Source organism: Coregonus lavaretus (assembly GCF_964263955.1).
Source record: "Coregonus lavaretus genome assembly, chromosome: 36".
Taxonomy (NCBI): Eukaryota; Metazoa; Chordata; class Actinopteri; order Salmoniformes; family Salmonidae; genus Coregonus; species Coregonus lavaretus.
The window spans coordinates 22,150,509-22,176,514 of record NC_140023.1 but is presented as its reverse complement, the minus strand read 5'-3'; the positions used below and the strand labels follow the sequence as shown (position 1 = coordinate 22,176,514).

At 42.5% G+C, this 26,006-nt stretch overlaps 1 protein-coding gene across 1 annotated transcript in view; it reads right to left on the bottom strand.

The window, feature by feature from the left end:
- Positions 1-730: 730 nt before the first annotated feature.
- The window catches only part of LOC311110991 (adhesion G protein-coupled receptor A3-like), a gene marked incomplete at both ends in the record, with an annotated part of 251,186 nt that continues 225,910 nt past the window's right edge, over positions 731-26,006 (bottom strand). The window contains 3 exon segments of the mRNA XM_084153664.1: positions 731-2,165; positions 3,964-4,059; positions 4,269-4,310. Coding sequence (XP_084009790.1) covers positions 731-2,165; positions 3,964-4,059; positions 4,269-4,310 — 1,573 coding nt within the window.

Here is a 26,006-nt window from a genome sequence, read left to right as displayed (position 1 = left end):
AATACTCAATGTGGTTTCGGTTTTTCTTTTCGATTGTTTTTTTTTATTTTCACAACGTATCGGCATCCACAGAAATCTGACAAGAGCAGACATCTTTGTATATTACTAAGAAATCTCTAACTGATATTCACAGTATATTATAGTAAGTATGCTTGTTCAAAATGGCGAAAATACCAATGACTCTAAATTGCTGGTGTGTTTGTTTAAAACACTGGTACTGAGCTTATTGAAGTACTGCAGGTACACAAATCAGAGAGTAGTCGGTGGATTTAGTGACTCACAAAAGAGAACGCAATCTCATTTGCTTTGAGCGAGAATAAACACAAGTGTTCGGTTCACACACATCCACACACACATCCATATTCTCTATCTTCGATAGATCTGTAATAATAATAACATACTATAGTGGTAAAAATACCTTCAACAAAAGGTACTATATCTTGTGGCGTGTGACTCACATTCCTCTATGAAGGAGAAAAATCAGTTCTGCTGTGTATTGTATGGCTGGTCATTGGGGAGCTTATATGACAATGTCAGATCATCTGTACAGTGAAATGGAACACATTCAAACAAAAAAAGAATACAAGTAAAAGTCGTGATGTTAGATTTTTGTTGTTGTTGTTGTTGTAGTTCCTAGAAAGGAAAGGAGGAGTGAGTTGAGGATTGGAGGGAGGGAGGGAGGGAGGGAGGGAGGGAGGCTGGTATGGGAATGATTGCCTATATCTTTACACTACACAGTAGTTTCATTTCTCCAGGGTCCAGTGCGTATATTCCCTGTGCTGTCTGATGCGTACAGGAAACCCTCGTGCAGGCCGCCTTTAAGGATGCCATTCTGATTGGGCGGTGGGTTCTGGGGGTAGGACTGTCTACGTGGGTGCATCTCCAGCTGGTGATGAGGCACGATCAGGTCCTCCTCATTGGCTATTTTGCCACAGCCGCACAGAAAGGTACCCGTGTCGCCTGCCTCCACCTGGCACAGAGTGGGGAACAGGTCCGCCTTAGCACAGCAAGGCACGTGCCGGTGGCAGGGGGCGTGGCATGCCAGCGCCGCCTCGTGAGCCGTCGCAGCTTGGCACGTGTGGTGGCCTACTTCGTGGGGGGCAGCAGCCAGGTGGCAGATGTGTCCGTGGCGCTCGTGCGTGCTGTGAGGGCTGTCTGTGTGGGAGCTGTGGATAGAGCCTCCGTCTACACTGGAGGGGATGTGGTAGGCGTACTCCCTCTCTCCCACCCCTCCTCCCCCTCCTGTGCCAGCCTGCCGGTGACGGCTGAAGTGGCGAGGCTTAGTCCTAGTGCTGCCCTTCAGGCATCGATGCAGGTGGATGTCTGGCCGGTAGCCCTCGGGGTCGGCGTGTAGCAGCACGTGTGCGGGAGGCTCCTCCTCCATCAGCTGCTGGCAGCAGGGCACCACAGGGGGCAGGCACGTCACATGGTTCTGCGATGACGCCAGGCTGCCATGCTTACAGTGACCCAAGGTGCCACTGTGGGTGTGTCCTCCTAACAGGGCCTTACCCGGGCAAGGCGAATCCAGGTGGCAGTGCCCATGCCCGTGCCCATGCCCTAAGGCATCCCCATTGACATTAATCTTTGGACGAGTGTGGCCGTGACCATGGCCGTGGCAACCATGGTTGGCGCGTCTCCCGGGGCAACAGGCGCACCAGCAGTGCCACACGTCGTCCCGCTTGGCACAGTGGTGGATGAGCACGAAGAGGCCCAGCGTGACGGAGAAGGCACCATACAGGCAGCTGAAGATCATGTCCAGAAAGTGGCCCTGTGACACAGCCAGCGCCCCGAAGGCCCACGTGGCCACGAACAAGAAGAGGGTGAAGGCTGCCGTCCTCAGCTGGGCCTTGAACGAATGCTCGTTGGCCAGCATAGAGGGGTTGATGGCAGTGGACGAGTGGCAGCCCGCAGGGCAGTGCCCTCCATTGGGCGGTGGTGGCAGGGCTCCGGGCTCCCCTTCCCCTCCCTGATGGCAATGCCCACCCACGTCGGTGACGGATGCCAGCCTCTGCTGCTCCTCAGTCAGGGCTTTCAGCTCGTACTTTCTCTCGGGGTGGCGCCTCAGCTGAATGAAGGTACACAGGAAGTAGATGCAGGTGACCAGGACGATGAACGCCACGGGGCCATAGAAGGCTCCAAGGCTGGGCTCCCATGCCATCCAGCAGCTGCAACACACACACATACACACACACACACACGCACGCACACACACACACACACACACGCACACACACACAGTAGGCTACATTAGTATTACAGTATGAGGGTGTGTTTCCTTAATAAACACTGAAAAACACACACAGAGAAGAGACATAGGCCTCTTGAAGTGATAAATTACCTTGGGGGTGGGGGGTGAGCAACATACACTGAAGTGTGACTCATATCATCAGATCTATCTGCATCTCATTTTGGAGTGTTACAGTTTTTTTTAGATTGCTAACAAGCATTGTTCAATACTGCGGATACATGTGCAAAACTCTAAATACAGTTATCACAACAACACTCTGTGGTAACCAGTGGATCATTTGTCATTGCTTTGATAAAAAATGCATTCAATGACATCTTTCAAATTACAAAAATACTTGTCTCACAAAAACACATTTACCAACAAAACTCTATTTATCTACAGACCATTTTGCAAATGTTAAGATACCCTTATCAAAACTGTTAAACTCAAGTTCAAAAGTTACTGAAAATTGAATTAGACTGCAATTTTTTACATTGCTACAGTAAAAGCAAAATAGAAATTCTAAAATAAAATAACTGAATTTTACTGTAGAGTAGTAAATCGAGCAAAAGCTCTCCATTTGTGTGTAATTTTATTTCTGTTTTAGGACCAAACGGTTACCAAATGGAGGGGGGAGAGGTAGGATTTTCTCTGTTCAGCAGGAAGCTGTAATTGTTGACACGGTCATTAGCAACAATGCCATAAAACTCAGAGAAATTCAAGAGAGAGTGTTGGCAGACAATAATACATTTCAAAATGTTGAAAGTGTAAGCACGACAACCATTGCTAGAATCTTGACAAAGCATTATATCAACATGAAGCAGGTGTAAACTGTTCCCTTTGAGAGGAACTCTGATCGTGTCAACGAATTCCGGTACCAATATGTCCAGGTAAGATGTCTATATCCTGTACTACAGTACTGTTTTTACTGTAAACAAAACCCACCAGAGCACTGCACACTCAGCAGTGATTTCAGTTACAGTATACTGTAATGTAAACTACTGTTATAGAATAACAGTTATGTTGCCCTGTGGATTTACAATATTTTAGAGTGGCATGGAGCTTGAAGCCAGGCCAACACCCCACATGTTCATCTTTGTGGATGAGGCTGGTTTTAACATGGCCAAAACACGCCGACGTGGAAGGAATGTGATTGGGAAAAGAGCAACAGTGAATGTCCCGGGCCAGAGGGGTGCCAGCATCACAATGTGTGCCGCAATATCCTCTAATTGGGCCATACAACACAGAGAGATCCTCATTTCATTCATGGATGACCTCTATGGAAGGCTTTTGCCAGGTGAAGACAGAGGGCAAGTCAGAAGAAATATGGAAACCTGGGTGATTGTATGGGACAATGTGGCATTTCACCACTCCCATACAGTCACAGAGTGGTTTGCAGCCCATCCCGGGATGGTATTACTTTTCCTCCCCCCTTACTCTCCCTTCCTCAACCCCATAGAATAATTATTTTCCTCATGGAGGTGGAAAGTTTATGACTATCATCCACATGATCAAATGTCACTCTTGGATGCAATGAATGCAGGATGCCTGGATATCTCTGCAGAAGATTGCCAGGGATGGATCAGGCATGCAAAGAGATTCTTTCCCAGGTGTATTGCGCGAGAGGCCATACGGTGTGATGTGGATGAGAACTTGTGGCCCAATGTAGCAGACAGGGTTGACTAGAACAGTTTAAAACTGTGACCTTGAGAATAGGAGACTGCTGGGTGACTTACTAGGGTGCCGTCTCCCCACTGCCATAGTTCTCAATATTGACGGCTGCTGTGATTCCACAGATGATGAAGGGCACTCCGCCACTGACTAAATAAAACCTGAGGGGAGAGCGAAAGAGAGAAAGAGAGATTATAAAATGTGTGACATAAAAATAAACTTTACAACACCAATATCCTCTATTTTCTGGGCTGTACTTTAGTAATCAATAGTATTGAGTGAGAGAGAGAGATAAGAGAGAGAGAGAGAGTCAGAGAGAGAGAATGAGAGCGAGAGACAAAAAGAAGAGGAAAAAGAAAGGGAGTGAGACCTGAGGATGTGCTTCTCTCTGTGTGCCGGCCTGGGTTGTAGACTGGAGATAGAGAGAAAGGGAGATAGAGAGAAAAGGAGGGGAGAGAAAAGGAGAGAAAGAGAAAAGGAGAGGGAGAGAAAATGAGAGACAGCGTGAGAGAAAGGTCAAATGGACCTCCTCCTCTCCTCTTTTTTCCTCTGTGCAGCATAAAAAATCTCTACCGCTCTTCAACATGAAAACAGCTCTGAGGCACAGTATAAGTAGGCAAACAGTTTCATTTGTGCTGGAGCATCTTCACACAGCTTGGTGCATCCACTTCTTCTCAAATAGGAGATGTCTCTATTATAGAGTTCTCATTCTTAGCCCGAACCCGACGCGGCCCGGTCTTATACCGGGCCGAGCCTCAAATTCAGTGAATTGACTCTGTGCGGGCGGGTTTTGGGCTTGCTGTGCTGCGTTAAGAAATAAAAACTGTGCGTGTCTGCGCACCTTTTAGCCTAATAAAGCGCTCTCTCAGCCGCAGCAGCTGCAGAAACTAGCGCCGCCAGGATTCTAATATTGGCTGGGCCAGAGAAATTTGTGTCCATGATTAAACTTAGTTTTTTGATGATTGAAATGTTTCAAATTGCGATACAAATAGGCTGGAGTGCCCTCGGGAGATTGATGATCCACAAGACTATGACAGGCAGCGCATCTCAGTATCAGGAGAAGCCCATATTCCAATGGCATCTTAACGCAGATACATCCTAACAAAATACAGCCTATGACTGCCCTGCTAATGTGCCTTGCTGGACCTTGCAACTATCGAAAGTACACCTATAACTGATCCAAATATTTCCTAGTCAAATATGCATTCAAAACACGGGCTTTTAAGCGATTATTCAAATGTATGTTTGGCAGAAAATCTAGTTATTTATTTATTGTTTAATTATTCAAGGCTCCTTTGTTATTTAATTATTTGTTTATGCTTGATCGTATTTAAAGGCATGGATGACTTTGTAATGACATGAATGAATGATTTATTTGTTATATTGAAGTAGGTTACATTAAGACATAAAACAGGATTGGCTCTCACAGCTCAGTGATGGATAGATTATATAAGGCTACTATGTGAGTCAATAGATAAATAATACTCTTGATTTAGGCAACATTATTGCATGCTAAATGTTTCTGATCAGTGATAGATGAGCAAACGAATAAATGAGCCACCACTTCCACTTCCACTTGTCCAGCCAGAGATCAATTAACCAAATATACAGACAGAGATTCAGTGAAACAAAATCACATTGATTAATTATCACAGACTTTTGGTCGGGAGTAGGACAGGCTATTATGCGAGTGAAGAGCAAAATCCACTTGTTAAGCTACATAACATCCTGGCAAAAGTTTCTGATCAGCTAATATATGAGCAAACTATACTGAACAAAAATGTAAACGCAACATGCAACAATTTAAAAGATTATACTGATTTACAGTTCATAAGGAAATCAGTCAATTTAAATACATAAATTAGGCCCTAATCTATGGATTTCACATGACTGGGAATACAGATATGCATCTGTTGGTCACAGATACCTTTAAAAAAAAGTAGGGGTGTGGATCAGAAAACCAGTCAGTATCTGGTGTGACCACCATTTGCCTCATTCAGCGCGACACATCTCCTTCGCATAGAGTTGATCAGGCTGTTGATTGAGGCTTGTGGAATGTTGTCCCACTCCTCTTCAATGGCTGTGTGAAGTTGCTGGATATTGGCAAGAACTGGAACACACTGTCGTATACGTTGATACAGAGCATCCCAAACATGCTCAATGGATGACATGTCTGGTGAGTATGCAGGCCATGGAAGAACTGGGACATTTTCAGCTGCCAGGAATTGTGTACAGATCCTTGCGACATGCGGCCGTGCATTATCATGCTGAAACATGAGGTGATGGCGGCGGATGAATGGCACGACAATGGGCCTCAGGATCTCGTCACGGTATCTCTGTGCATTCAAATTGCCATCGATAAAATGCAATTGTGTTCATTGTCCATAGCTTATGCCTTCCCATACCATAACCCCACCGCCACAATGGGGCACTCTGTTCACAACGTTGACATCAGCAAACCGCTCGCCCACACGACGCCATACATGTGGTCTACGGTTGTGTGGTCGGTTGGACGTACTACCAAATTCTCAAAAACGATGTTGGAGGCTGCTTATGGTAGAGAAATTCTCTGGCAACAGCTCTGGTGGACATTCCTGCAGTCAGCATGCAAATTGCATGCTCCCTCAAAACTTGAGACATCTGTGGCATTGTGTTGTGTGACAAAACATTTTAGAGGGGCCTTTTATTGTCCCCAGCACAAGGTGCACCTGTGTAATGATCATGCTGTTTAATCAGCTTCTTGATATGCCACACCTGTCAGGTGGATGGATTATATTGGCAAAGGAGAAATGCTCACTAACAGGAATGTAAACAAATTTGTGCACAACATTTTAGAGAAATACGCTTTTTGTGCGTATGTAACATTTCTGTGATCTTTTATTTCAGCTCATGAAACATGGGACCAACACTTGACATGTTTTGTTTATATTTTTGTTCAGTGTTGAATAAATATGATCGTGAGCACTCACCTCAACTTAGCTACAATTTGCCCAGCCTAATAGTTACCAAATATCCAAACATAAATCTGAAATTGATTGATTTATCAAGACGCATCTCCCATGCTTGTCTCAAAGCAGCGCAATGGCGCTATCTCAATCAAAACAGTGCTGAAATGACCATCTAGGTGACCACACACGACTATTGCTTTCAATTAGTATAACGGTTGGATAAGACTTCGGGAGTTTCATTATAAGAAAGAATTTCATACATGCTTTCAATTGCATTAGCCTTCTTTATTCCCATATTTTCGTCATTCAGTTGATGATAACTAAGGTAAATGTTCCTCTCTCTGTACTTTCTCTCAGCCCAATGGCTGTTTCCTCGTCTCCTCACTCCGCCGCATTGTTCTCAACACCAGTTTAAATCAATATACAGTTTTCTAGAAATCAGGCTTGTTTTTGGGGTTCATTTAATTTCTGTGATGTTGGACCGGGCCTGGGCTTCAGCTCACCAGGCTTGGGTCCGACCGGGCTCGGATTTTCAGGCCCGATGAGAACTGTACTCTATTACTGCTTGAGATATTTTCCTTTCACTGCTTCAGCTCTGGATAAAACACAATGGCAGGAACATGTAGTCCTCATCCTCTTTCCCTCTGTCTGTCTTGCTCTCTCTCCATCTCTACCCTTTACCCCACCCCTTCTCTCCCCACCTCCCTCCCTCTCTCCTTACACTGCACCCATCCCAAAATTCAATTACAATTAATATATGTGTGTGTGTGGGCAGGTGGAAGTGGGGGCATTACCGGGGCTGTCAGTGTCTGGGTGGAGTGATTCCCTCAGGACACTTCTCCAACAGAAAGTAATTTACACACATGTCAAGGAGATAAGCATAAAGACGAGAGGACTAGTGGATGTTAAAGCCTAGTGCTTTGTGATCCCTATTCCCCTCTCTATCTAGAACCCAGCCAGGCTAACCATGCTGGTACACAGAGGAATACATTCCCAGGTAGGTCTCTCTCTCTCTCACATACACGCGAAAGCATTCACTCACTCTGTAAAACTGCCACATCCGTTTGTGATATTAAAACAACAAAGAAGTTACTAGAAACAACAAACAAACACCCCGAAAAAATGTACCATGTTGGGCGACGCTCCTCACCTCCGCTTTCTCAACAAAACAAAAACAATAATGGCCGTGGGGCAGACAGTGGTTCTGTTTTCCCTACTGCGGACTCACAAAATGGCAGACAGTGCAGACGGCGGGCATTTTTGAGTTAAGTTTTGGGGAGCAGCAGCAATCATCAACTGATATAAATAGACAGCCAAAGCCCCCGGAGCGAGAAGTGCCTCCTCTCCTCTGACTATGTACTGTCCTCTCTCTCTTTGTCTGGCCCTGGATATACTACGGGCAGTGGAGTACTCAGGCCTGTCCACATGTTGTGACATTTGCTGCTGATGGAGTAGACTGGTGCAAAAACGGGTGAATAAAACTGCATTGTGTGGTTGTTGTGCTGCTTACTGTAACTCGTTCTATTTTTGGGGACAGAATACTGATGCATGCACTGTATACTGTAGGGTGTCCAATCAAAAACACATTTTGACCAATGGATAAAATAATGTTAATTGTCTAGATAATCCTCCAAGAAAACCAGTTGTCCAACCCTCATGTCTCTATCATAATCCGTTCAAAATTTATTGGAGTTTTTACCCTTGTAGGATGGCTGGAATTAGGGTGACTAAATCAAATGGAGACCAGATTAAAAAAGGGGTCAAAACTGAGGAAAATCGCATCGCGTCAGCTAGGCTGGATTCTGTGCAAGAATTAAATAATTAATTCCCACGGGGGGCCAGTACGAAAAATGTAAGTCGCTCTGGGTAAGAGCGTCTGCTAAATGACTAAAATGTCAATTGGATCACAAAAAAAAAGAAAAGCAACTGGCTAGCTGACAGGCTCACTTTCCCGTTGAACTCGTCATCTTTCTTCTTGAATCCGCAGGACATAAAACAATACAGAGGTAAGATGGATATCAATTTTGAGACATGACATAGTATTTTCATATTTTAATGTACGCTTTTCATATTCATTCGAAATTCCTGTTATTTTTCTAAGATTTCTCACAAAAACAAGCGTATCTCTGTGAAATGTCAACGGAGTACTGAGCCTGTACCAAGCTTTTTATTTTCAAAGCCTTTTACATTTAATTCAGTTCGTGTAATGATAATTTTACTTTTTGCGACCCGCGGAAACAACTTTGAAGACTACGACCACAAAATGTAAAATCCTCAAAAGTTGTTACGAGAAACCTGCACCGCTATGTCAACTGAGCTCGGTGCTTATAATCGGATGTATTAGGTTACAGAATCCGACTTTTTGGATATAACGTTAATGATACAGTATGTTAGAGAAAGACCCCACTGAACAATTCAGAAAATGAATAATCATATTTGTCTTGGTAAAATGTATTTTATAACATAAGGAAGTGACATTTCATCACCAAAGTGCGTTTTCACCCAATCTGGTGAAAGCGTGCACCACTAAAAGTACACGATACAGTTGAAGTCAGAAGTTTACATACACCTTAGCCAAATACATTTAAACTCAGTTTTTCACAATTCCTGACATTTAATCCTAGTAAAAATTCCCTGTCTTAGGTCAGTTAGGATCACCACTTTATTTTAAGAATGTGAAATGTCAAATAATAGTAGAGAAAATGATTTATTTCAGCTGTTATTTATTTCATCACATAAGTTCCCACAGGGGACCAGTATGAAAATGTATGCACTCACTAACTGTAAGTCGCTCTGGATAAGAGGGTCTGCTAAATGTAAAATGTAAAATGTACGTTTACATACACTCAATTATTATTTGGTAGCATTGCCTTTAAATTGTTTAACTTGGGTCAAACGTTTCGGGTAGCCTTCCACAAGCTTCCCACAATAAGTTGGGTGAATTTTGGCCCATTCCTCCTGACAGAGCTGGTGTAACTGAGTCAGGTTTGTAGGCCTCCTTGCTCGCACACGCTTTTTCAGTTCTGCCCACACATTTTCTAGAGGATTGAGGTCAGGGCTTTGTGATGGCCACTCCAATACCTTGACTTTGTTGATAGACCCTTGATAGACCTTGACAGTTCTATTTTTGTTTCATCAGACCAGAGGACATTTCTCCAAAAAGTACGATCTTTGTCCCCATGTGCAGTTGCAAACCATAGTCTGGCTTTTTTATGGCGGTTTTGGAGCAGTGGCTTCTTCCTTGCTGAGCGGCCTTTCAGGTTATGTTGATATAGGACTCGTTTTACTGTGGATATAGATACTTTTCTGATGTTCTGGGATTGATTTGCACTTTTCACACGAAAGTACGTTCATCTCTAGGAGACAGAACGCATCTCCTTCCTGAGCGGTATGACGGCTGCGTGGTCCCATGGTGTTTATACTTGCGTACTATTGTTTGTACAGATGAACGTGGTACCTTCAGGCATTTGGAAATTGCTCCCAAGGATGAACCAGACTGTCAAACATTTTTTTTCCTGAGGTCTTGGCTGATTTCTTTAGATTTTCCCATGATGTCAAGCAAAGAGGCACTGAGTTTGAAGGTATGCCTTGAAATACATCCCCCGGTACACCTCCAATTGACTCAAATTATGTCAATTAGCCTATCAGAAGCTTCTAAAGCCATAACATCATTTTCTGGAATTTTCCAAGCTGTTTAAAGGCACAGTCAATTTAGTGTATGTAAACTTCTGACCAACTGGAATTGTGATACAGTGAATTATAAGTGGAATAATCTGTCTGTAAACAATTGTTGGAAAAATTACTTGTGTCATTCACAAAGTAGCTGTCCTAACCGACTTGCCAAATCTATAGTTTGTTAACAAGACATTTGTGGAGTGGTTGAAAAACGAGTTTTAATGACTCCAACCTAAGTGTATGTAAGCTTCCGACTTCAACTGTATATACAAAAGTATGTGGACACCCCTTCAAATTAGTGGATTCGGCTATTTCAGCCACACCCGTTGTTGACAGGTGTATAAAATCGAGCACACAGCCATGCAATCTCCATAGACAAACATTGACAGTAGAATGGCCTTACTAAAGAGTTCAGTGATTTTCAACGTGTCACCGCCATTTTTTATTTGTTTATTTAACCTTTATTTAACTAGGCAAGTCAATTAAGAACAAATTCTTATTTACAATGACGGCCTACACCGGTCAAACCCTCCCCTAACCCGGAGGATGCTGGGCCAATTGTGCGCCGCCCTATGGGACTTCCGATCAAGGCCGGATTTGATACAGCCCGGAATCGAACCAGGGTCTGTAGTGATGCCTCTAGCACTGAGATGCAGTGCCTTAGACCACTGCGCCACTCATAGGAAGCCACCTTTCCAAGAAGTCAGTTCGTCAAAAAATGTCTGCCCTGCTAGAGCTGCCCCAGTGAAATGTAAGTGCTGTTATTGTGAAGTGGAAACGTCTAGGAGCAACAATGGCTCAGCCGCGAAGTGGTAGGCCACACAAGCTCACAGAACGGGACCACCGAGTGCTGAAACGAGTAGTGCGTAAAAATCTTCTGTCCTTGGTTTTCAATACATTTGAATATTTGTAGCTACTTAAGTTAAAACCTGCAGTCAACTTGTGCAATAAGTTATGAGATAAAGCAGATCGCGTTCTTCATTTCACCTGTCACATTATTTTACATGATGAAGCTTCCTGTAGTTCCCCAGAACAGCTGAGCCAGTCCCATGTTTGTTTCTAAATAGCACAATGGGAGAAAGCGGGATCCATAGCGTTCTATATCTATCGGCGAGTCTCTGTTGTGCGGCGCAAATTAGGTGAAGATTTGCACTAAATGTATGCCATCAGATATCTTATAACGGCTTTCTGCCAGAAGTCAAAGAGCTCTGGATGAGTTATCTGTATAGCTGCCATTTTTTCCCTGTGCTTCCTACTAGCGTTATTTTTCTCCTCCGTTCTCCCCTCTGCTGCCCTTCCTTCAGAAAGGCATGCATCACAACTTTGTTCATTTTCACAATTTCTCTTGTTCACTTTCGCTCGTAAAATGTCCACACTCACCGAAAATGACATTCGGTAGCTACTAGCTATGCTTGTATAACTTTATGAGCTGGATTTGCCTGTCTTTGCAATTCGTTTATGTTTGTTCTGGAGACAGCAGCCTCCAGAATATTCCATAAAGCCCCCTCCCTGTGCAGTGCAGGTGGTCGAGGATCTGCCTGTGTGGAGAGTGTGAAGAGAGGCTGAGGGTCCTTATCCATCAAGGTCTTTGCCCTCAATGACTTTCACTGGCATCCAGCTGCTATGGTTCATGGAGGAATGTACACTGAATACCGAATGTTTATATTACAGGCTACCTGTAATTACTATACTGTACTATACAATACCTCACAGGAGGGTGTAATCCACTTTTTATTCAAAATGTTCCATCCTTTTCCATTATGCTTCTACAAAGTAAGAACGATTCAAGAGGAAGGTTCCCAACACTAAACAGATGCACCAAGAACATCCAGGGAACTTAATGTGCTAGCTGGGAAGTTACTTCAGCACTTGCCATGTATTCTTTGTTTATGTTTATTAATTATTTTACAGCTATTGTGACTTTGAATATTCAAAAGTGCTCTTGAGCAAAGTGTCTTGAGTAAAGTGTCAGAGCCTGAGGTAACATATCTTAAACATACAATTACATTGAGATTCTATGGTAAACCTGGTGTTGGTGTGCTATCTGTCTGTCTGTCTCCATCACCACGTGTGTCAACCTCTCTTAGTCTAACAGGCTTTCCTGTGGGATTTGCTAAAATTGAGTTACACAGCATGGTTGCAAAAGCCAAAGCGCATACACAGCACCTTCCTCCAGCGAGCAAAGAGTGTCTGTCTCTCTCTGTCCCAAAGCTGATCCTCTTAAATGTGCCAAACACAGTGAGTAAGCAGAAATATAAATAAATAAATAAAAAGAACACCGGAAGCAATGTTAAACCTGATGTGTGCAGCTAACCGAATATGAATTAACCCTTTAAATTCGTGGAAATGGGCTTATATGGATAGGGCCCAACAGAAGAAATATAAAAAGCATATGCATGATCATGGTAGCAATTAAAAGATAACACTTTGGAGAATATCAGGAAATGATCAGACCAAAGGTGAGGACAGTTCACCTGACATAAGACTGAATCCAAACATTATACTGTTGATTTTATGTGTATTTTACATTTACTGTACTTTTCACAACATTTGTCAATAACAACATCTGAAAATACTTTGGATGCAATCAGTAACATAAGAAGAATATTCATGGAAATGTTGGGGTAGGTGCAATATACTGTATATATATATATATATATATTTTTTTTTTTAAATAGGTCTAACTGGGGTCTCCAAGTGGCCACACACCTTTCAAACTGTGCACAGCTCCCAAGTAATTTCAATGCACTTTAATGAGTCAAGGAAAGCACCTTCAACTATAAGGTTGCCGTTGAGGAACGGAAGCAAGCACACTTAGTTTTTTGTTTGGAACACAGCCCTGCGTCCCCACCATCACACAATTACGGTTGTTGTTTACGCAATCCACAAACGTTCAATTATAAATCACAATCTGGCAATCTCCCGAGTGGCGCAGTGGTCTAAGGCACTGCATCGCAGTGCTAGCTGTGCCACTAGAGATCCTGGTTCGAATCCAGGCTCTGTCGTAGCCGGCCGCGACCGGGAGACCCATGGGGCGGCGCACAATTGGCCCAGGGTAGGGGAGGGAATGGCCGGCAGGGATGTAGCTCAGTTGGTAGAGTATGGCGTTTGCAACGCCAGGGTTGTGGGTTTGATTCCCACGGGGGGGCAGTATGAAAAATAAAATAACAGATTGTAATTTCGGTGCACATAGAATGGGGTCATTAGTGCCTTCAAGTGCATGTTCCACGACTAAATTTCTTCACAATACGACATATATTCTCATTCTGTTCAGGACAACCCAGGGTAAGATGCATGTCATCCTGGTAACTATACACCAAACATAGCGATCATAAACATTGATTCTGTAAATATATGGAAATGTGAAGTGCACATTTGGTTTGCTTGTAATAATAATAATAATAATAATATGCCATTAAGCAGACGCTTTTATCCAAAGCGACTTACAGTCATGCGTGCATACATTTTTGTGTATGGGTGGTCCCGGGGATCGAACCCACTACCCTGGCGTTACAAGCGCTGTGCTCTACCAGCTGAGCTACAGAGGACCACCCTCTGTATGATATCAAAGCGGTATTCATTATAATCCTCAACGTCTCACCTTTCAGAGCACATCGACTCCTCTCGATTTACATCATTCCCCCCAATCAGACAACAAACCATTAGCAAACGTAGCCCAATTAGCGGGCTGGATAAGGGCATCTTTTTGTTACACATGGTACACACATTTAGAACAGCCGTCAGTTGAAACCCATACATCGCTGTAAAGCACTGTAAAAAAAATGGGACATAGGTCCCATTATGCCTTGGTGAAAACCAAACACTGCAATCCACATTAAAAACCTTATACCAACGGTCAAGCATGGTGGTGCTAGTGTGATGGTTTGGGGATGCTTTGCTGCCTCAGGAGCTGGATGACTTGCCTTAATAGAAGGAACCATGAATTCTGCTGTGTATCAGAGAATTCTACAGGAGAATGTCAGGCCATCCGTCTGTGAGCTGAAGCTTAAGTGCAACTGGGTCATGCAGCAAGACAATGATCCAAAACACACAATCAAGTCTACATGAGAATGGCAACAAACTTGAAGTTTTGGAATGGCCTAGTCAAAGTCCCGACCTAATCCCAATTGAGATGTTGTGGCAGGACTTGAAACGAGCAGTTCATGCTTGAAAACCCACAAAGGTCGCTGAGTTAAAGCAGTTCTGCATGGAAGAGTGGGCCAAAATTCTTCCACAGCGACATGAGAGACTGATCAACAACTACAGGAAGCATTTGGTTGGAGTCATTGCAGCTAAAGGTGGCACAACCAGTTATTGAGTGTAAGGGGGGAAATTACTTTGTTGTGGTGTCATTTTTGTGTTATTTGTTCACTTTATCTAATATTAGGTTTTGGTTGAAGATCTGATAACATTCAGTATAAAAAATATGCAAAAGTAGAGAAAATTAGAAAGGGGGCAAATACTTTTTCACAGCACTGTATGCTGATGATTCAACTCTAAATGTGTCAGCAACCACAGCTAGTGAAATCACTGCAACCCTAAACAAAGACTTGCAGTCCATTTTAGAATGGGTGGCCAGTAATAAACTAGTCCTGAACATCTCTAAAACTAAGAGCATTGTATTTGGTACAAATCATTCCCTAAGTTCTAGACCTCAGCTGAATCTGGTAATGGATGGTGTGGCTGTTGAACAAGTTGAGGAGACTAAATTACTTGGTGTTAACTTGGATTGTAAAGTCATGGTCAAAACATATTGATTCAATGGTTGTAAAGATTGGGAGAGGTCTGTCCGAGATTTGTTTTACACCACAATCCACAAAGCAGAACAGATCAGCACGTAATCACTCTTCACTGTAATCAGAGGGCTAATATCGATGCTATGCATGCCAGTCTCTCTTGGCTAAAAGTAGAGGAGAGACTGACTGCATCACTACTTCTTTTAATAAGAAACATTGTGTTGAAAATTCAAAATTGTTTACATAGTCCACTTACACACATCTCTGACACACACACTTACCCCACCAGACATGCCACCAGGGGTCTTTTCAAAGTCCCCAAATCCAGAACAAATTCAAGAAAACATACAGTATTAATAGAGCCATGATTGCCTGGATCTCCCATCTCAGATTGCTCAAGTGAACAGCAAATCTGTAAAAAAAAAAAACTGATAAAGCAACACCTCACGGCACAACGTATCGCCCCTATTTGACTTACAGTGCCTTGCAAAAGTATTCATCCCCCTTGGTGTTTTTCCTATTTTGTTGCATTACAACCTGTAATTAAATATATTTTTATTTGGATTTCATGTAATGGACATACACAAAATAGTCCAAATTGGTGAAGTAAAAAATAAATAAAAACATGTATAAATAACGGAAAACTGGTGCCTGCATATGTATTCACCCCCTTTGCTATGAAGCCCCTATATAAGATCTGGTAAAACCAATTACCTTCAGAAGTCACATAATTAGTTAAATAAAGTCCACCTGTGTGCAATCTAAGTGTCACCTGATCTGTCACATGATCTCAGTATATATACACACACCTGTTCTGAAAGGCCCCAGAGTCTGCAACACCACTAAGCAAGGGGCACCACCAAGCAAGCCGCACCACCAAGCAAGCGGCACCATGAAGGCCAAGGAGCTCTCCAAACAGGTCAGGGACATAGTTGTAGAGAAGTACAGATCAGGGTTGGGTTATAAAAAAATATGGCACCACAACAAACCTGCCAAGAGAGGGCCGCCCACCTAAACTCACGGACCAGGCAAGGAGGGCATTAATCAGAGAGCCAACAAAGAGACCAAAGATAACCCTGAAGGAGCTGTAAAGCTCCACAGCAGAGATTGGAGTATCTGTCCATAGGACCACTTTATGCCGTACACTCCACAGAGCTGGGCTTTACCGAAGAGTGGCCAGAAAAAAGCCATTGCTTTAAGAACAAAATAAGCAAACACATTTGGGTGTTTGCCAAAAGGCATGTGGGAGACTCCCCAAACATATGGAAGAAGTACTCTGGACAGATGAGACTAAAATTGAGCTTTTTGGCCATCAAGGAAAACGCTATGTCTGGCGCAAACCCAACACCTCTCATCACACCGAGAACACCATCGGCAGGGACTGGGAAACTGGTCAGAATTGAAGGAATGATGGATGGCGCTAAATACAGGGAAAGTATTGAGGGAAACCTGTTTCAGTCTTCCAGAGATTTGAGACTGGGACGGAGGTTCACCTTCCAGCAGGACAATGATCCTAAGCATACTGCTAAAGCAACACTCGAGTGGTTTAAGTGGAAACATTTAAATGTCTTGGAATGGCCTAGTCAAAGCCCAGACCTCAATCCAATTGAGAATCTGTGGTATGACTTAAAGATTGCTGTACACCAGCGGAACCCATCCAACTTGAAGGAGCTGGAGCAGTTTTGCCTTGAAAATGGGCAAAAATCCCAGTGGCTAGATGTGCCAAGCTTATAGAGACATACCCCAAGAGACTTGCAGCTGTAAGTTCTGCAAAAGGTGGCTCTACAAAGTATTGAATTTGGGGGGGGGGGGGGGGGGGTGAATAGTTCTGCACACTCAAGTTTTCTGTTTTTTTGTCTTATTTCTTGTTTGTTTCACAATAAAAAATATTTTGCATCTTCAAAGTGGTAGGCATGTTGTGTAAATCAAATGATACAACCCCCCCAAAAATCCATATCTCTGGCCCTGTGCCGTCGCTGGGTCGCAGCTGCGAAAGGTTCAGCAGGCTCTTAGCACTTCATATCTGGCTTAAGGAATACTACCACTCTGTTGGCATAAGTGTTATTGACAATCTCGACACTTTTTGGAAACAAAAGATGCTCTACAGAGATGATGGACTCCACCCAAACTATATAGAAGCCTGGACCCTCTCTTCATATTTCAAGGCTGCATTAATATATTGGGGTGTTGTCAGTTGTAATCTTGTACCCATTCGTTTGAACTCCACTCTTAGATCTGCTATTGTTAGCTCAAAAGAGAAACCCATTGTGGTCTGCTCACCCAGTACTATTAGTACAAATGTGAATTCCATAAACTTGAATACCCCCTTGGTTTTCAAATCACATAGAGGGCTTGGGCAACCAAAGCCCATATAGGTCAGTTTATAACATTCCATCATTGGTTACTCTTAGAGTTCCTCATACTGACATTGGCTGCGGCCTCAGGCCCTATGGTGTCAACCTTGGAAAAGTAATTCCAATTTCTACTCTCTACTCTATTACAAATAGGGATAGACCAAATGGTGCAGTTCTATGCAATCTTATTGCCATACCAACTATGTCAATATCAACCATCAGACAGGGCCTGCAACCGCCTATTGAACATAGCTTGTTTGAGTTGGAGACTCCATGTGACTTAAAAAATTGTAAAGGACTTGGGTTGATGCATCTGAACATTAGGAATTTACTTCCTAAACTGGATTACATCAAGACATGGGCTATGCAGATGAATCAGGACATTCTGGTATTGACTTAAATTTGGATCTCTGGGGACATTCTAGACTCTGATATTAATATTGAGGGTTATAATGTGTTCAGAGCTGACAGACAGGGTAGAGGTGGTGGAGTGGCCATTCTTATAGATATTTCTTTGTCTCTTTATTGAAATCCATTTCCCTTGCCCAAAAATTTGAGCTACTATCTTTAAGCCTTTGTCTGGGGAAAAATGTATCCATAACTGTTATAGTGGTCTACGGTCCTCCCTCAGCTAACCTTTATGCACTCGAGGAGTTAACTAGTTTGTTGTCTTCTTTTACTAAAATCAGACGTTATTATCCTGGGTGACCTAAATTATGATTGGGAAATGCAGGCTTCGGACGATCTAAAAGACATTTTGATCTAAACCTAACACAGCTGGTGACTGAGCCTACACGGGCCAACCCTAAAGATCCTTCAAGGTCAACTCTGATTGATCTTATTCTAACGAATACACAACACAAATATGTTTCTACTGATGTGTTCGCCCAATATATTAGTGACCATTGCCCAGTTGTTTGTGTTAGAGATGTGAGAATACAAAAATCTAAGCTTTGTGTCATCACAAAGAGAAACTTTAAAAACTTCAGTGAACAGGCTTTTTTACATGGTCTTTATTTTAGTGACCTTGATTGTATTTCAGCTATCCCTGAACCTAATTTAGCTTTCAAACTTTATGCAGATGTCCTCAATACTATTGAAGATAATCATGCTCCCTTCAAAAAACTAAGGGTTAAATGTATGTTGAATGCCTGGTACACTATGGAATTATAAGTAATTCATAAAAGAGATAATGCTTGGGTCAAGGCTAGGAACACAGGCTTAGACTGGCAAGCTTTAAGCAACTGAGGAATCATTGTGTAAAACAAACTAGAATGGCTTAATCTGATTATTATGTAACCAGTCTTTCGGATTGTAGTGAGAACCCGGCTAAATTATGGAAAATTGTCAAATCCCTAAAGGGTTCTACTTCCTCCTCTCTGCCACAACAGAGCAAACCGGATGGACATCATGAACATGATTGGAGAGGTTGAGGATGTTCAGGAGTAAAAACAAACAAAACAGAATTATTGTAAAATTGACTGTGTCCATAAAATGTATATAGTATGTATAAGCTGGAAGTAGAGGCCTAAGCGTTGTTGTTCACTAGATTACTCCAATTAGGGAAGGGGTGGTGGGGTTGGAAAGTAATAAAGGGAAATATATTTTTAAAAAGGATATGTATATATACAGTGGGGAGAACAAGTATTTGATACACTGCCGATTTTGCAGGTTTTCGTACTTACAAAGGATGTAGAGGTCTGTAATTTTTATCAAAGGTACACTTCAACTGTGAGAGACGGAATCTAAAACAAAAATCTAGAAAGTCACATTGTATGATTTTTAAGTAATTAATTTGCATTTTATTGCATGACATAAGTATTTGATACATCAGAAAAGCAGAACTTAATATTTGGTACAGAAACCTTTGTTTGCAATTACAGAGATCATACGTTTCCTGTAGGTCTTGACCAGGTTTGCACACACTGCAGCAGGGATTTTGGCCCACTCCTCCATACAGACCTTCTCCAGATCCTTCAGGTTTCGGGGCTGTCGCTGGGCAATACGGACTTTCAGCTCCCTCCAAAGATGTTCTATTGGGTTCAGGTCTGGAGAGTGGCTAGGCCACTCCAGGACCTTGAGATGCTTCTTACGGAGCCACTCCTTAGTTGCCCTGGCTGTGTGTTTCGGGTCGTTGTCATGCTGGAAGACCCAGCCACGACCCATCTTCAATACTCTTACTGAGGGAAGGAGGTCGTTGGCCAAGATCTCGCGATACATGGCCCCATCCATCCTCCCCTCAATACGGTGCAGTCGTCCTGTCCCCTTTGCAGAAAAGCATCCCCAAAGAATGATGTTTCCACCTCCATGCTTCACGGTTGGGATGGTGTTCTTGGGGTTGTACTCATCCTTCTTCTTCCTCCAAACACGGCGAGTGGAGTTTAGACCAAAAAGCTCTATTTTTGTCTCATCAGACCACATGACCTTCTCCCATTCCTCCTCTGGATCATCCAGATGGTCATTGGCAAACTTCAGACGGGCCTGGTCATGCGCTGGCTTGAGCAGGGGGACCTTGCGTGCGCTGCAGGATTTTAATCCATGACGGCGTAGTGTGTTACTAATGGTTTTCTTTGAGACTGTGGTCCCAGCTCTCTTCAGGTCATTGACCAGGTTCTGCCGTGTAGTTCTGGGCTGATCCCTCACCTTCCTCATGATTATTGATGCCCCACGAGGTGAGATTTTGTATGGAGCCCCAGACCGAGGGTGATTGACCGTCATCTTGAACTTCTTCCATTTTCTAATAATTGTGCCAACAGTTGTTGCCTTCTCACCAAGCTGCTTGCCTATTGTCCTGTAGCCCATCCCAGCCTTGTGCAGGTCTACAATTTTATCCCTGATGTCCTTACACAGCTCTCTGGTCTTGGCCATTGTGGAGAGGTTGGAGTCTGTTAGATTGAGTGTGTGGACAGGTGTCTTTTATACAGGTAACGAGTTCAAACAGGTGCAGTTAATACAGGTAATGAGTGGAGAACAGGAGGGCTTCTTAAAGAAAAACGAACAGGTCTGTGAGAGCCGAAATTCTTACTGGTTGGTAGATGATCAAATACTTATGTCATGCAATAAAATGCAAATTAATTACTTAAAAATCATACAATGTGATTTTCTGGATTTTAGATTATGTCTCTCACAGTTGAAGTGTACCTATGATAAAAACTATAGACCACTACATGCTTTGTAAGTAGGAAAACCTGCAAAATCGGCAGTGTATCAAATACTTATTCTCCCCACTGAATGTACAATCGTGGTCAAACGTTTTGAAAATGACAAGTATTGGTCTTCACAAAGTTTGCTGTTTCAGTGTTTTTAGATATTTTTGTCAGATGTTACTATGGTATACTGAAATATAATTACAAGCATTCCATAAGTGTCAAAGGATTTTATTGACAATTACATTAAGTTTATGCAACGAGTAAATATTTGCAGTGTTGACCCTTCTTTTTCAAGACCTCTGCAATCCGCACTGGCATGCTGTCAATTAAATTCTGGGCCACATCCTGACTGATGGCAGCCCATTCTTACATAATCAATGCTTGGAGTTTGTCAGAATTTGTGGGTTTTTGTTTGTCCACCCGCCTCTTGAGGATTGACCACAAGTTCTCAATGGGATTAAGGTCTGGGGAGTTTCCTGGCCATGGACTCAAAATGTCTATGTTTTGTTCCCTGAGCCACTTAGTTATCACTTTTGCCTTATGGCAAGGTGCTCCATCATGCTGGAAAAGGCATTGTTCGTCACCAAACTGTTCTTGGATGGTTGGGAGAAGTTGCTCACAGAGGATGTGTTGGTACCATTCTTTATTCATGGCTGTGTTCTTAGGCAAAATTGTGAGTGAGCCCACTCCCTTGGGTGAGAAGCAACCCCACACATGAATGGTCTCAGGATGCTTTACTGTTGGCATGACACAGGACTGATGGTAGCGCTCACCTTGTCTTCTCCGGACAAGCTTTTTTCCGGATGCCCCAAACAATCTGAAAGGGGATTCATCAGAGCAAATGACTTTACCCCAGTCCTCAGCAGTCCAATCCCTGTACCTTTTGCAGAATATCCGTCTGTCCCTGATGTTTTTCCTGGAGAGAAGTGGCTTCCTCGCTACCCTTCTTGACACAAGGCCATCCTCCAAAAGTCTTGGCCTCACTGTGCGTACAAATGCACTCACACCTGCCTGCTACCATTCCTGAGCAAGCTCTGCACTGGTGGTGCACCGATCCCACAACTGAATCAACTTTAGGAGACGGTCCTGGCGCTTGCTGGACTTTCTTGGGCACCATGAAGCCTTCTTCACAACAATTTAACCTTTCTCCTTGAAGTTCTTGATGATCCGATAAATGGTTGATTTAAGTGCAATCTTACTAGCAGCAATATCCTTGCCTGTGAAGCCCTTTTTGTGCAAAGCAATGATGACGGCACATTTTTCCTTGCAGGTAACCATGGTTAACAGAGGAAGAACAATGATTTCAAGCACCACCCTCCTTTTAAAGCTTCCAGTCTGTTATTCTAACTCAATCAGCATGACAGAGTGATCTCCTGCCTTGTCCTCGTCAACACTCTCACCTGTGTTAACGAGAGAATCACTGACATGATGTCAGCTGGTCCTATTGTGGCAGGGCTGAAATGCAGTGGAAATGTTTTTGGGGGATTCAATTCATTTTCATGGCAAAGGGACATCTGATCACTCTTCATAACATTCTGGAGTATATGCAAATTTCCATCATAAAAACTGAGGCAGCAGACTTTGTGAAAATTAATATTTGTGTCATTCTCAAAACTTTTGACCACGACTGTATATGTATTTATATGTACAGTTGAAGTCTGAAGTTTACATACACTTAGGTCGGAGTCATTAAAACCAGTTTTTCAACCACTCCACAAATTTCTTGTTAACAAACTATAGTTTTGTCAAGTCAGTTAGGACATCTACTTTATGCATGACACAAGTAATTTTTCCAACTATTGTTTACATACAGATTATTTCACTTATAATTCACTGTATCACAATTCCAGTGGGTCAGAAGTTAACATACACTAAGTTGACTGTGCCTTTAAATAGCTTGGAAAATTCCAGAAAATTATGTCATGGCTTTAGAAGCTTCTGATAGGCTAATTGACATAATTTGAGTCAATTGGAGGTGTACCTGTGGATGTATTTCAAGGCCTACCTTCAAACATAGTGCCTCTTTGCTTGACATCATGGGAAAATCAAAAGAAATCAGACAATACCTCAGCAATAAAAAATGGTAGACCTCCACAAGTCTGGTTCATCCTTGGGAGCAATTTCCAAACGCCTGAAGGTACCACGTTCATCTGTATAAACAATAGTACGCAAGTATAAACACCATGGGACCACGCAGCTGTCATACCGCTCAGGAAGGAGACGTGTTCTGTCTCCTAGAGATGAACGTAATTTGGTGCGAAAAGTGCAAATCAATCTCAATCCCAGAACAACAGCAAAGGACCTTGTGAAGATGCTGGAGGAAACAGGTACAAAAGTATCTATATCCACAGTAAAACGAGTCCTATATCGACATAACCTGAAAGGCCGCTCAGCAAGGAAGAAGCCACTGCTCCAAAACCGCCATAAAGAAGCCAGACTATGGTTTGCAACTGCACATGGGGACAAAGATCGTACTTTTTGGAGAAATGTCCTCTGGTCTGATGAAACAAAAATAGAACTGTTTGGCCATAATGACCATCGTTATGTTTGGAGGAAAACGGGGCTGGCTTGCAAGCCGAAGAACACCATCCCAACCGTGAAGCACGGGTGGCAGCATCATGCTGTGGGGTGCTTTGCTGCAGGTGCACTTCACAAAATAGATGGCATCATGAGGAAGAAAAATTATGTGGATATACTGAAGCAACATCTCAAGACATCAGTCCGGAAGTTAAAGCTTGGTCGCAAATGGGACTTCCAAATGGACAATGACCACAAGCATACTTCCAAAGTTGTGGCAAAATAGCTTAAGGACAACAAAGTCAAGGTATTGGAGTGGCCATCACAAAGCCCTGACCTCAATCCTATAGAAAATATGTGGGCAGAACTGAAAAAGCGTGTGCGAGCAAGGAGGCCTACAAACCTGATTCAGTTACACCAGCTCTGTCATGAGGAATGGGCCAAAATTCACCCAATTTATGTGGGAAGCTTGTGGAAGGCTACCCGAAACGTTTGACCCAAGTTAAACAATTTAAAGTCAATGCTACCAAATACTAATTGAGTGTATGTAAACTTCTGACCCATTGGGAATGTGATGAAATAAATAAAAGCGGAAATAAATTATTCTCTCTAATATTATTCTGATATTTCACATTCTTAAAATAAAGTGGTGATCCTAACTGACCTAAGAAAGGAATTTTTACTAGGATTAAATGTCAGGAATTGTGATCCCGGTCTGCTTAAGTGTGCAGTGACCATCATTGTTGGCTCAATAACCCACATTTTTTATTTAACATTGTTAACCAGAAATATTCAAAAAGTATGGAAATCTGCTATTGTGCTGCCACTCCATAAGGGCAGGGATAGTAGTGATCTTAGTAATTATCGGCCCATTTCAAGGCTTCCTTGTCTAGCTAAGCTACTTGAATCCTTGGTAAATGTACAACTTTGCTCTTTTTTTATCTGGGAAATGTATTTTGAATGTAAACCAATTAGGGGTTAGGCCTGGGCATAGCACTATTACAGCCACCACTTTAGTTGTTAATGATCTTGTCAATGCTTTAGACACTAAAATTAAATGTGCTGCTTTGTTTGTGGACCTGTCAAAAGCTTTTGATACTGTTGATCATGCTATTTTATTGAATAAGTTGTCCTCGATAGGCCTGAGCTCTGACTACCCGTTCATGGTTTCATGATTATCTTAGTGACAGAACTCAGGCCATCGTGATTGATGGGGTTAAGTCAGAATTTCTTGAAGTGCATAAAGGTGTACCACAGGGGTCGATTTTGAGACCTGTTCTCATCACTTTATATAAGCGCCATTGGTCAATCTGTTAAAAATTGGAAACTTCATCTATATGCGGATGATACTATTATGTATGCTATTGCCCCGACTGTTGATCTGGCGGTGTCAAAACTACAGTCCAATTTTATAGCTATGCAGGAATCTCTTGCTGATTTAAAACTAAATATGGGCAAAACAATATACATGTTGTTTTTAAACTCTCGTAAGAATGTTTCAGATTAACTACATGTTCACTCATTAAATGGTTCTCCAATTGAACGTATTCCCGCATATAAATACCTAGGCATTTGGATTGATATGGATTTGACGTTTAAAAAACATAGATGAGCTGGTTAAGAAGCTAAGATTTAAAGTTGGCTTTGTCTACAGAAACAGATTGTGCCTTTCTCTAAGCAGTAGGTAGACAATTATTCAGTCAACCTTTTTATCTGTTCTTGATTATGGTGATATTATTTATCAAAGTGCAGCTGCTACTACTCTTAAACGTTTGGATGCCGTCTATCATAGAGCTGTTCGTTTTGTTACTGGTGACAGTTTTGATACTCATCACTGCATTCTGTATCAAAAGGTTGGCTGGACTTCGCTAAACATCCGTAGATTCTCAATTTTTTGCATATTTTTCATACTGAATGTTATCAGATCTTCAGCCAAAACCTAATATTAGATAAAGGGAACCAGAGTTTACAAATAACAACAATTTTATAATTATTTTATTTATTTAATTAAAAAGTTATGCAACACCCAATTCCCCTGTGTGAAAAAGTAATTGCCCCCTTAGAAACAATAACTGGTTGTGCCACCTTTAGCTGCAATGACTGCAACAAAATGCTTCCTGTAGTTGTTGATCAGTCTCTTACATCGCTGTGGAGGAATTTTGGCCCACTCATGCATGCAGAACTGTTTTAACTCTCCGAACTTTGTGGGTGTTCAAGCATGAACTGCTCGTTTCAAGTCCTGCCACAACACCTCAATTGGGATTAGGTCTGGACTTTGACTAGGCCATTCCAAAACTTCAAATATGTTGCTTTTTAGCCATTTTCATGTAGACTTGATTGTGTGTTTTGGATCATTGTCTTGCTGCATGACCCAGCTGCGCTTTAGCTTCAGCTCACAGATGGATGGCCTGACATTCTCCCGAAGAATTCTCTGATACAGAGCAGAATTAATGGTTCCTTCTATTAAGGCAAGTCGTCCAGGTCCTGAGGCAGCAAAGCATCCCCAAACCAACAGTCAAGCATGGTGGTGGTAGTGTAATGGTTTGGGGATGCTTTGCTGCCATCCGTCTGTGAGCTGAAGCTGAAGCGCAGCTGGGTCATGCAGAGTATGAGTACCGCTTTAGTTTTTACTCTAATGCACCAGCCACCTACGACTTGGCTCAGACTCTCAGACTATCTCCCTATAGTTGAGTTTTGAATATAAATAAATCAATATTGTAAAATGTGTA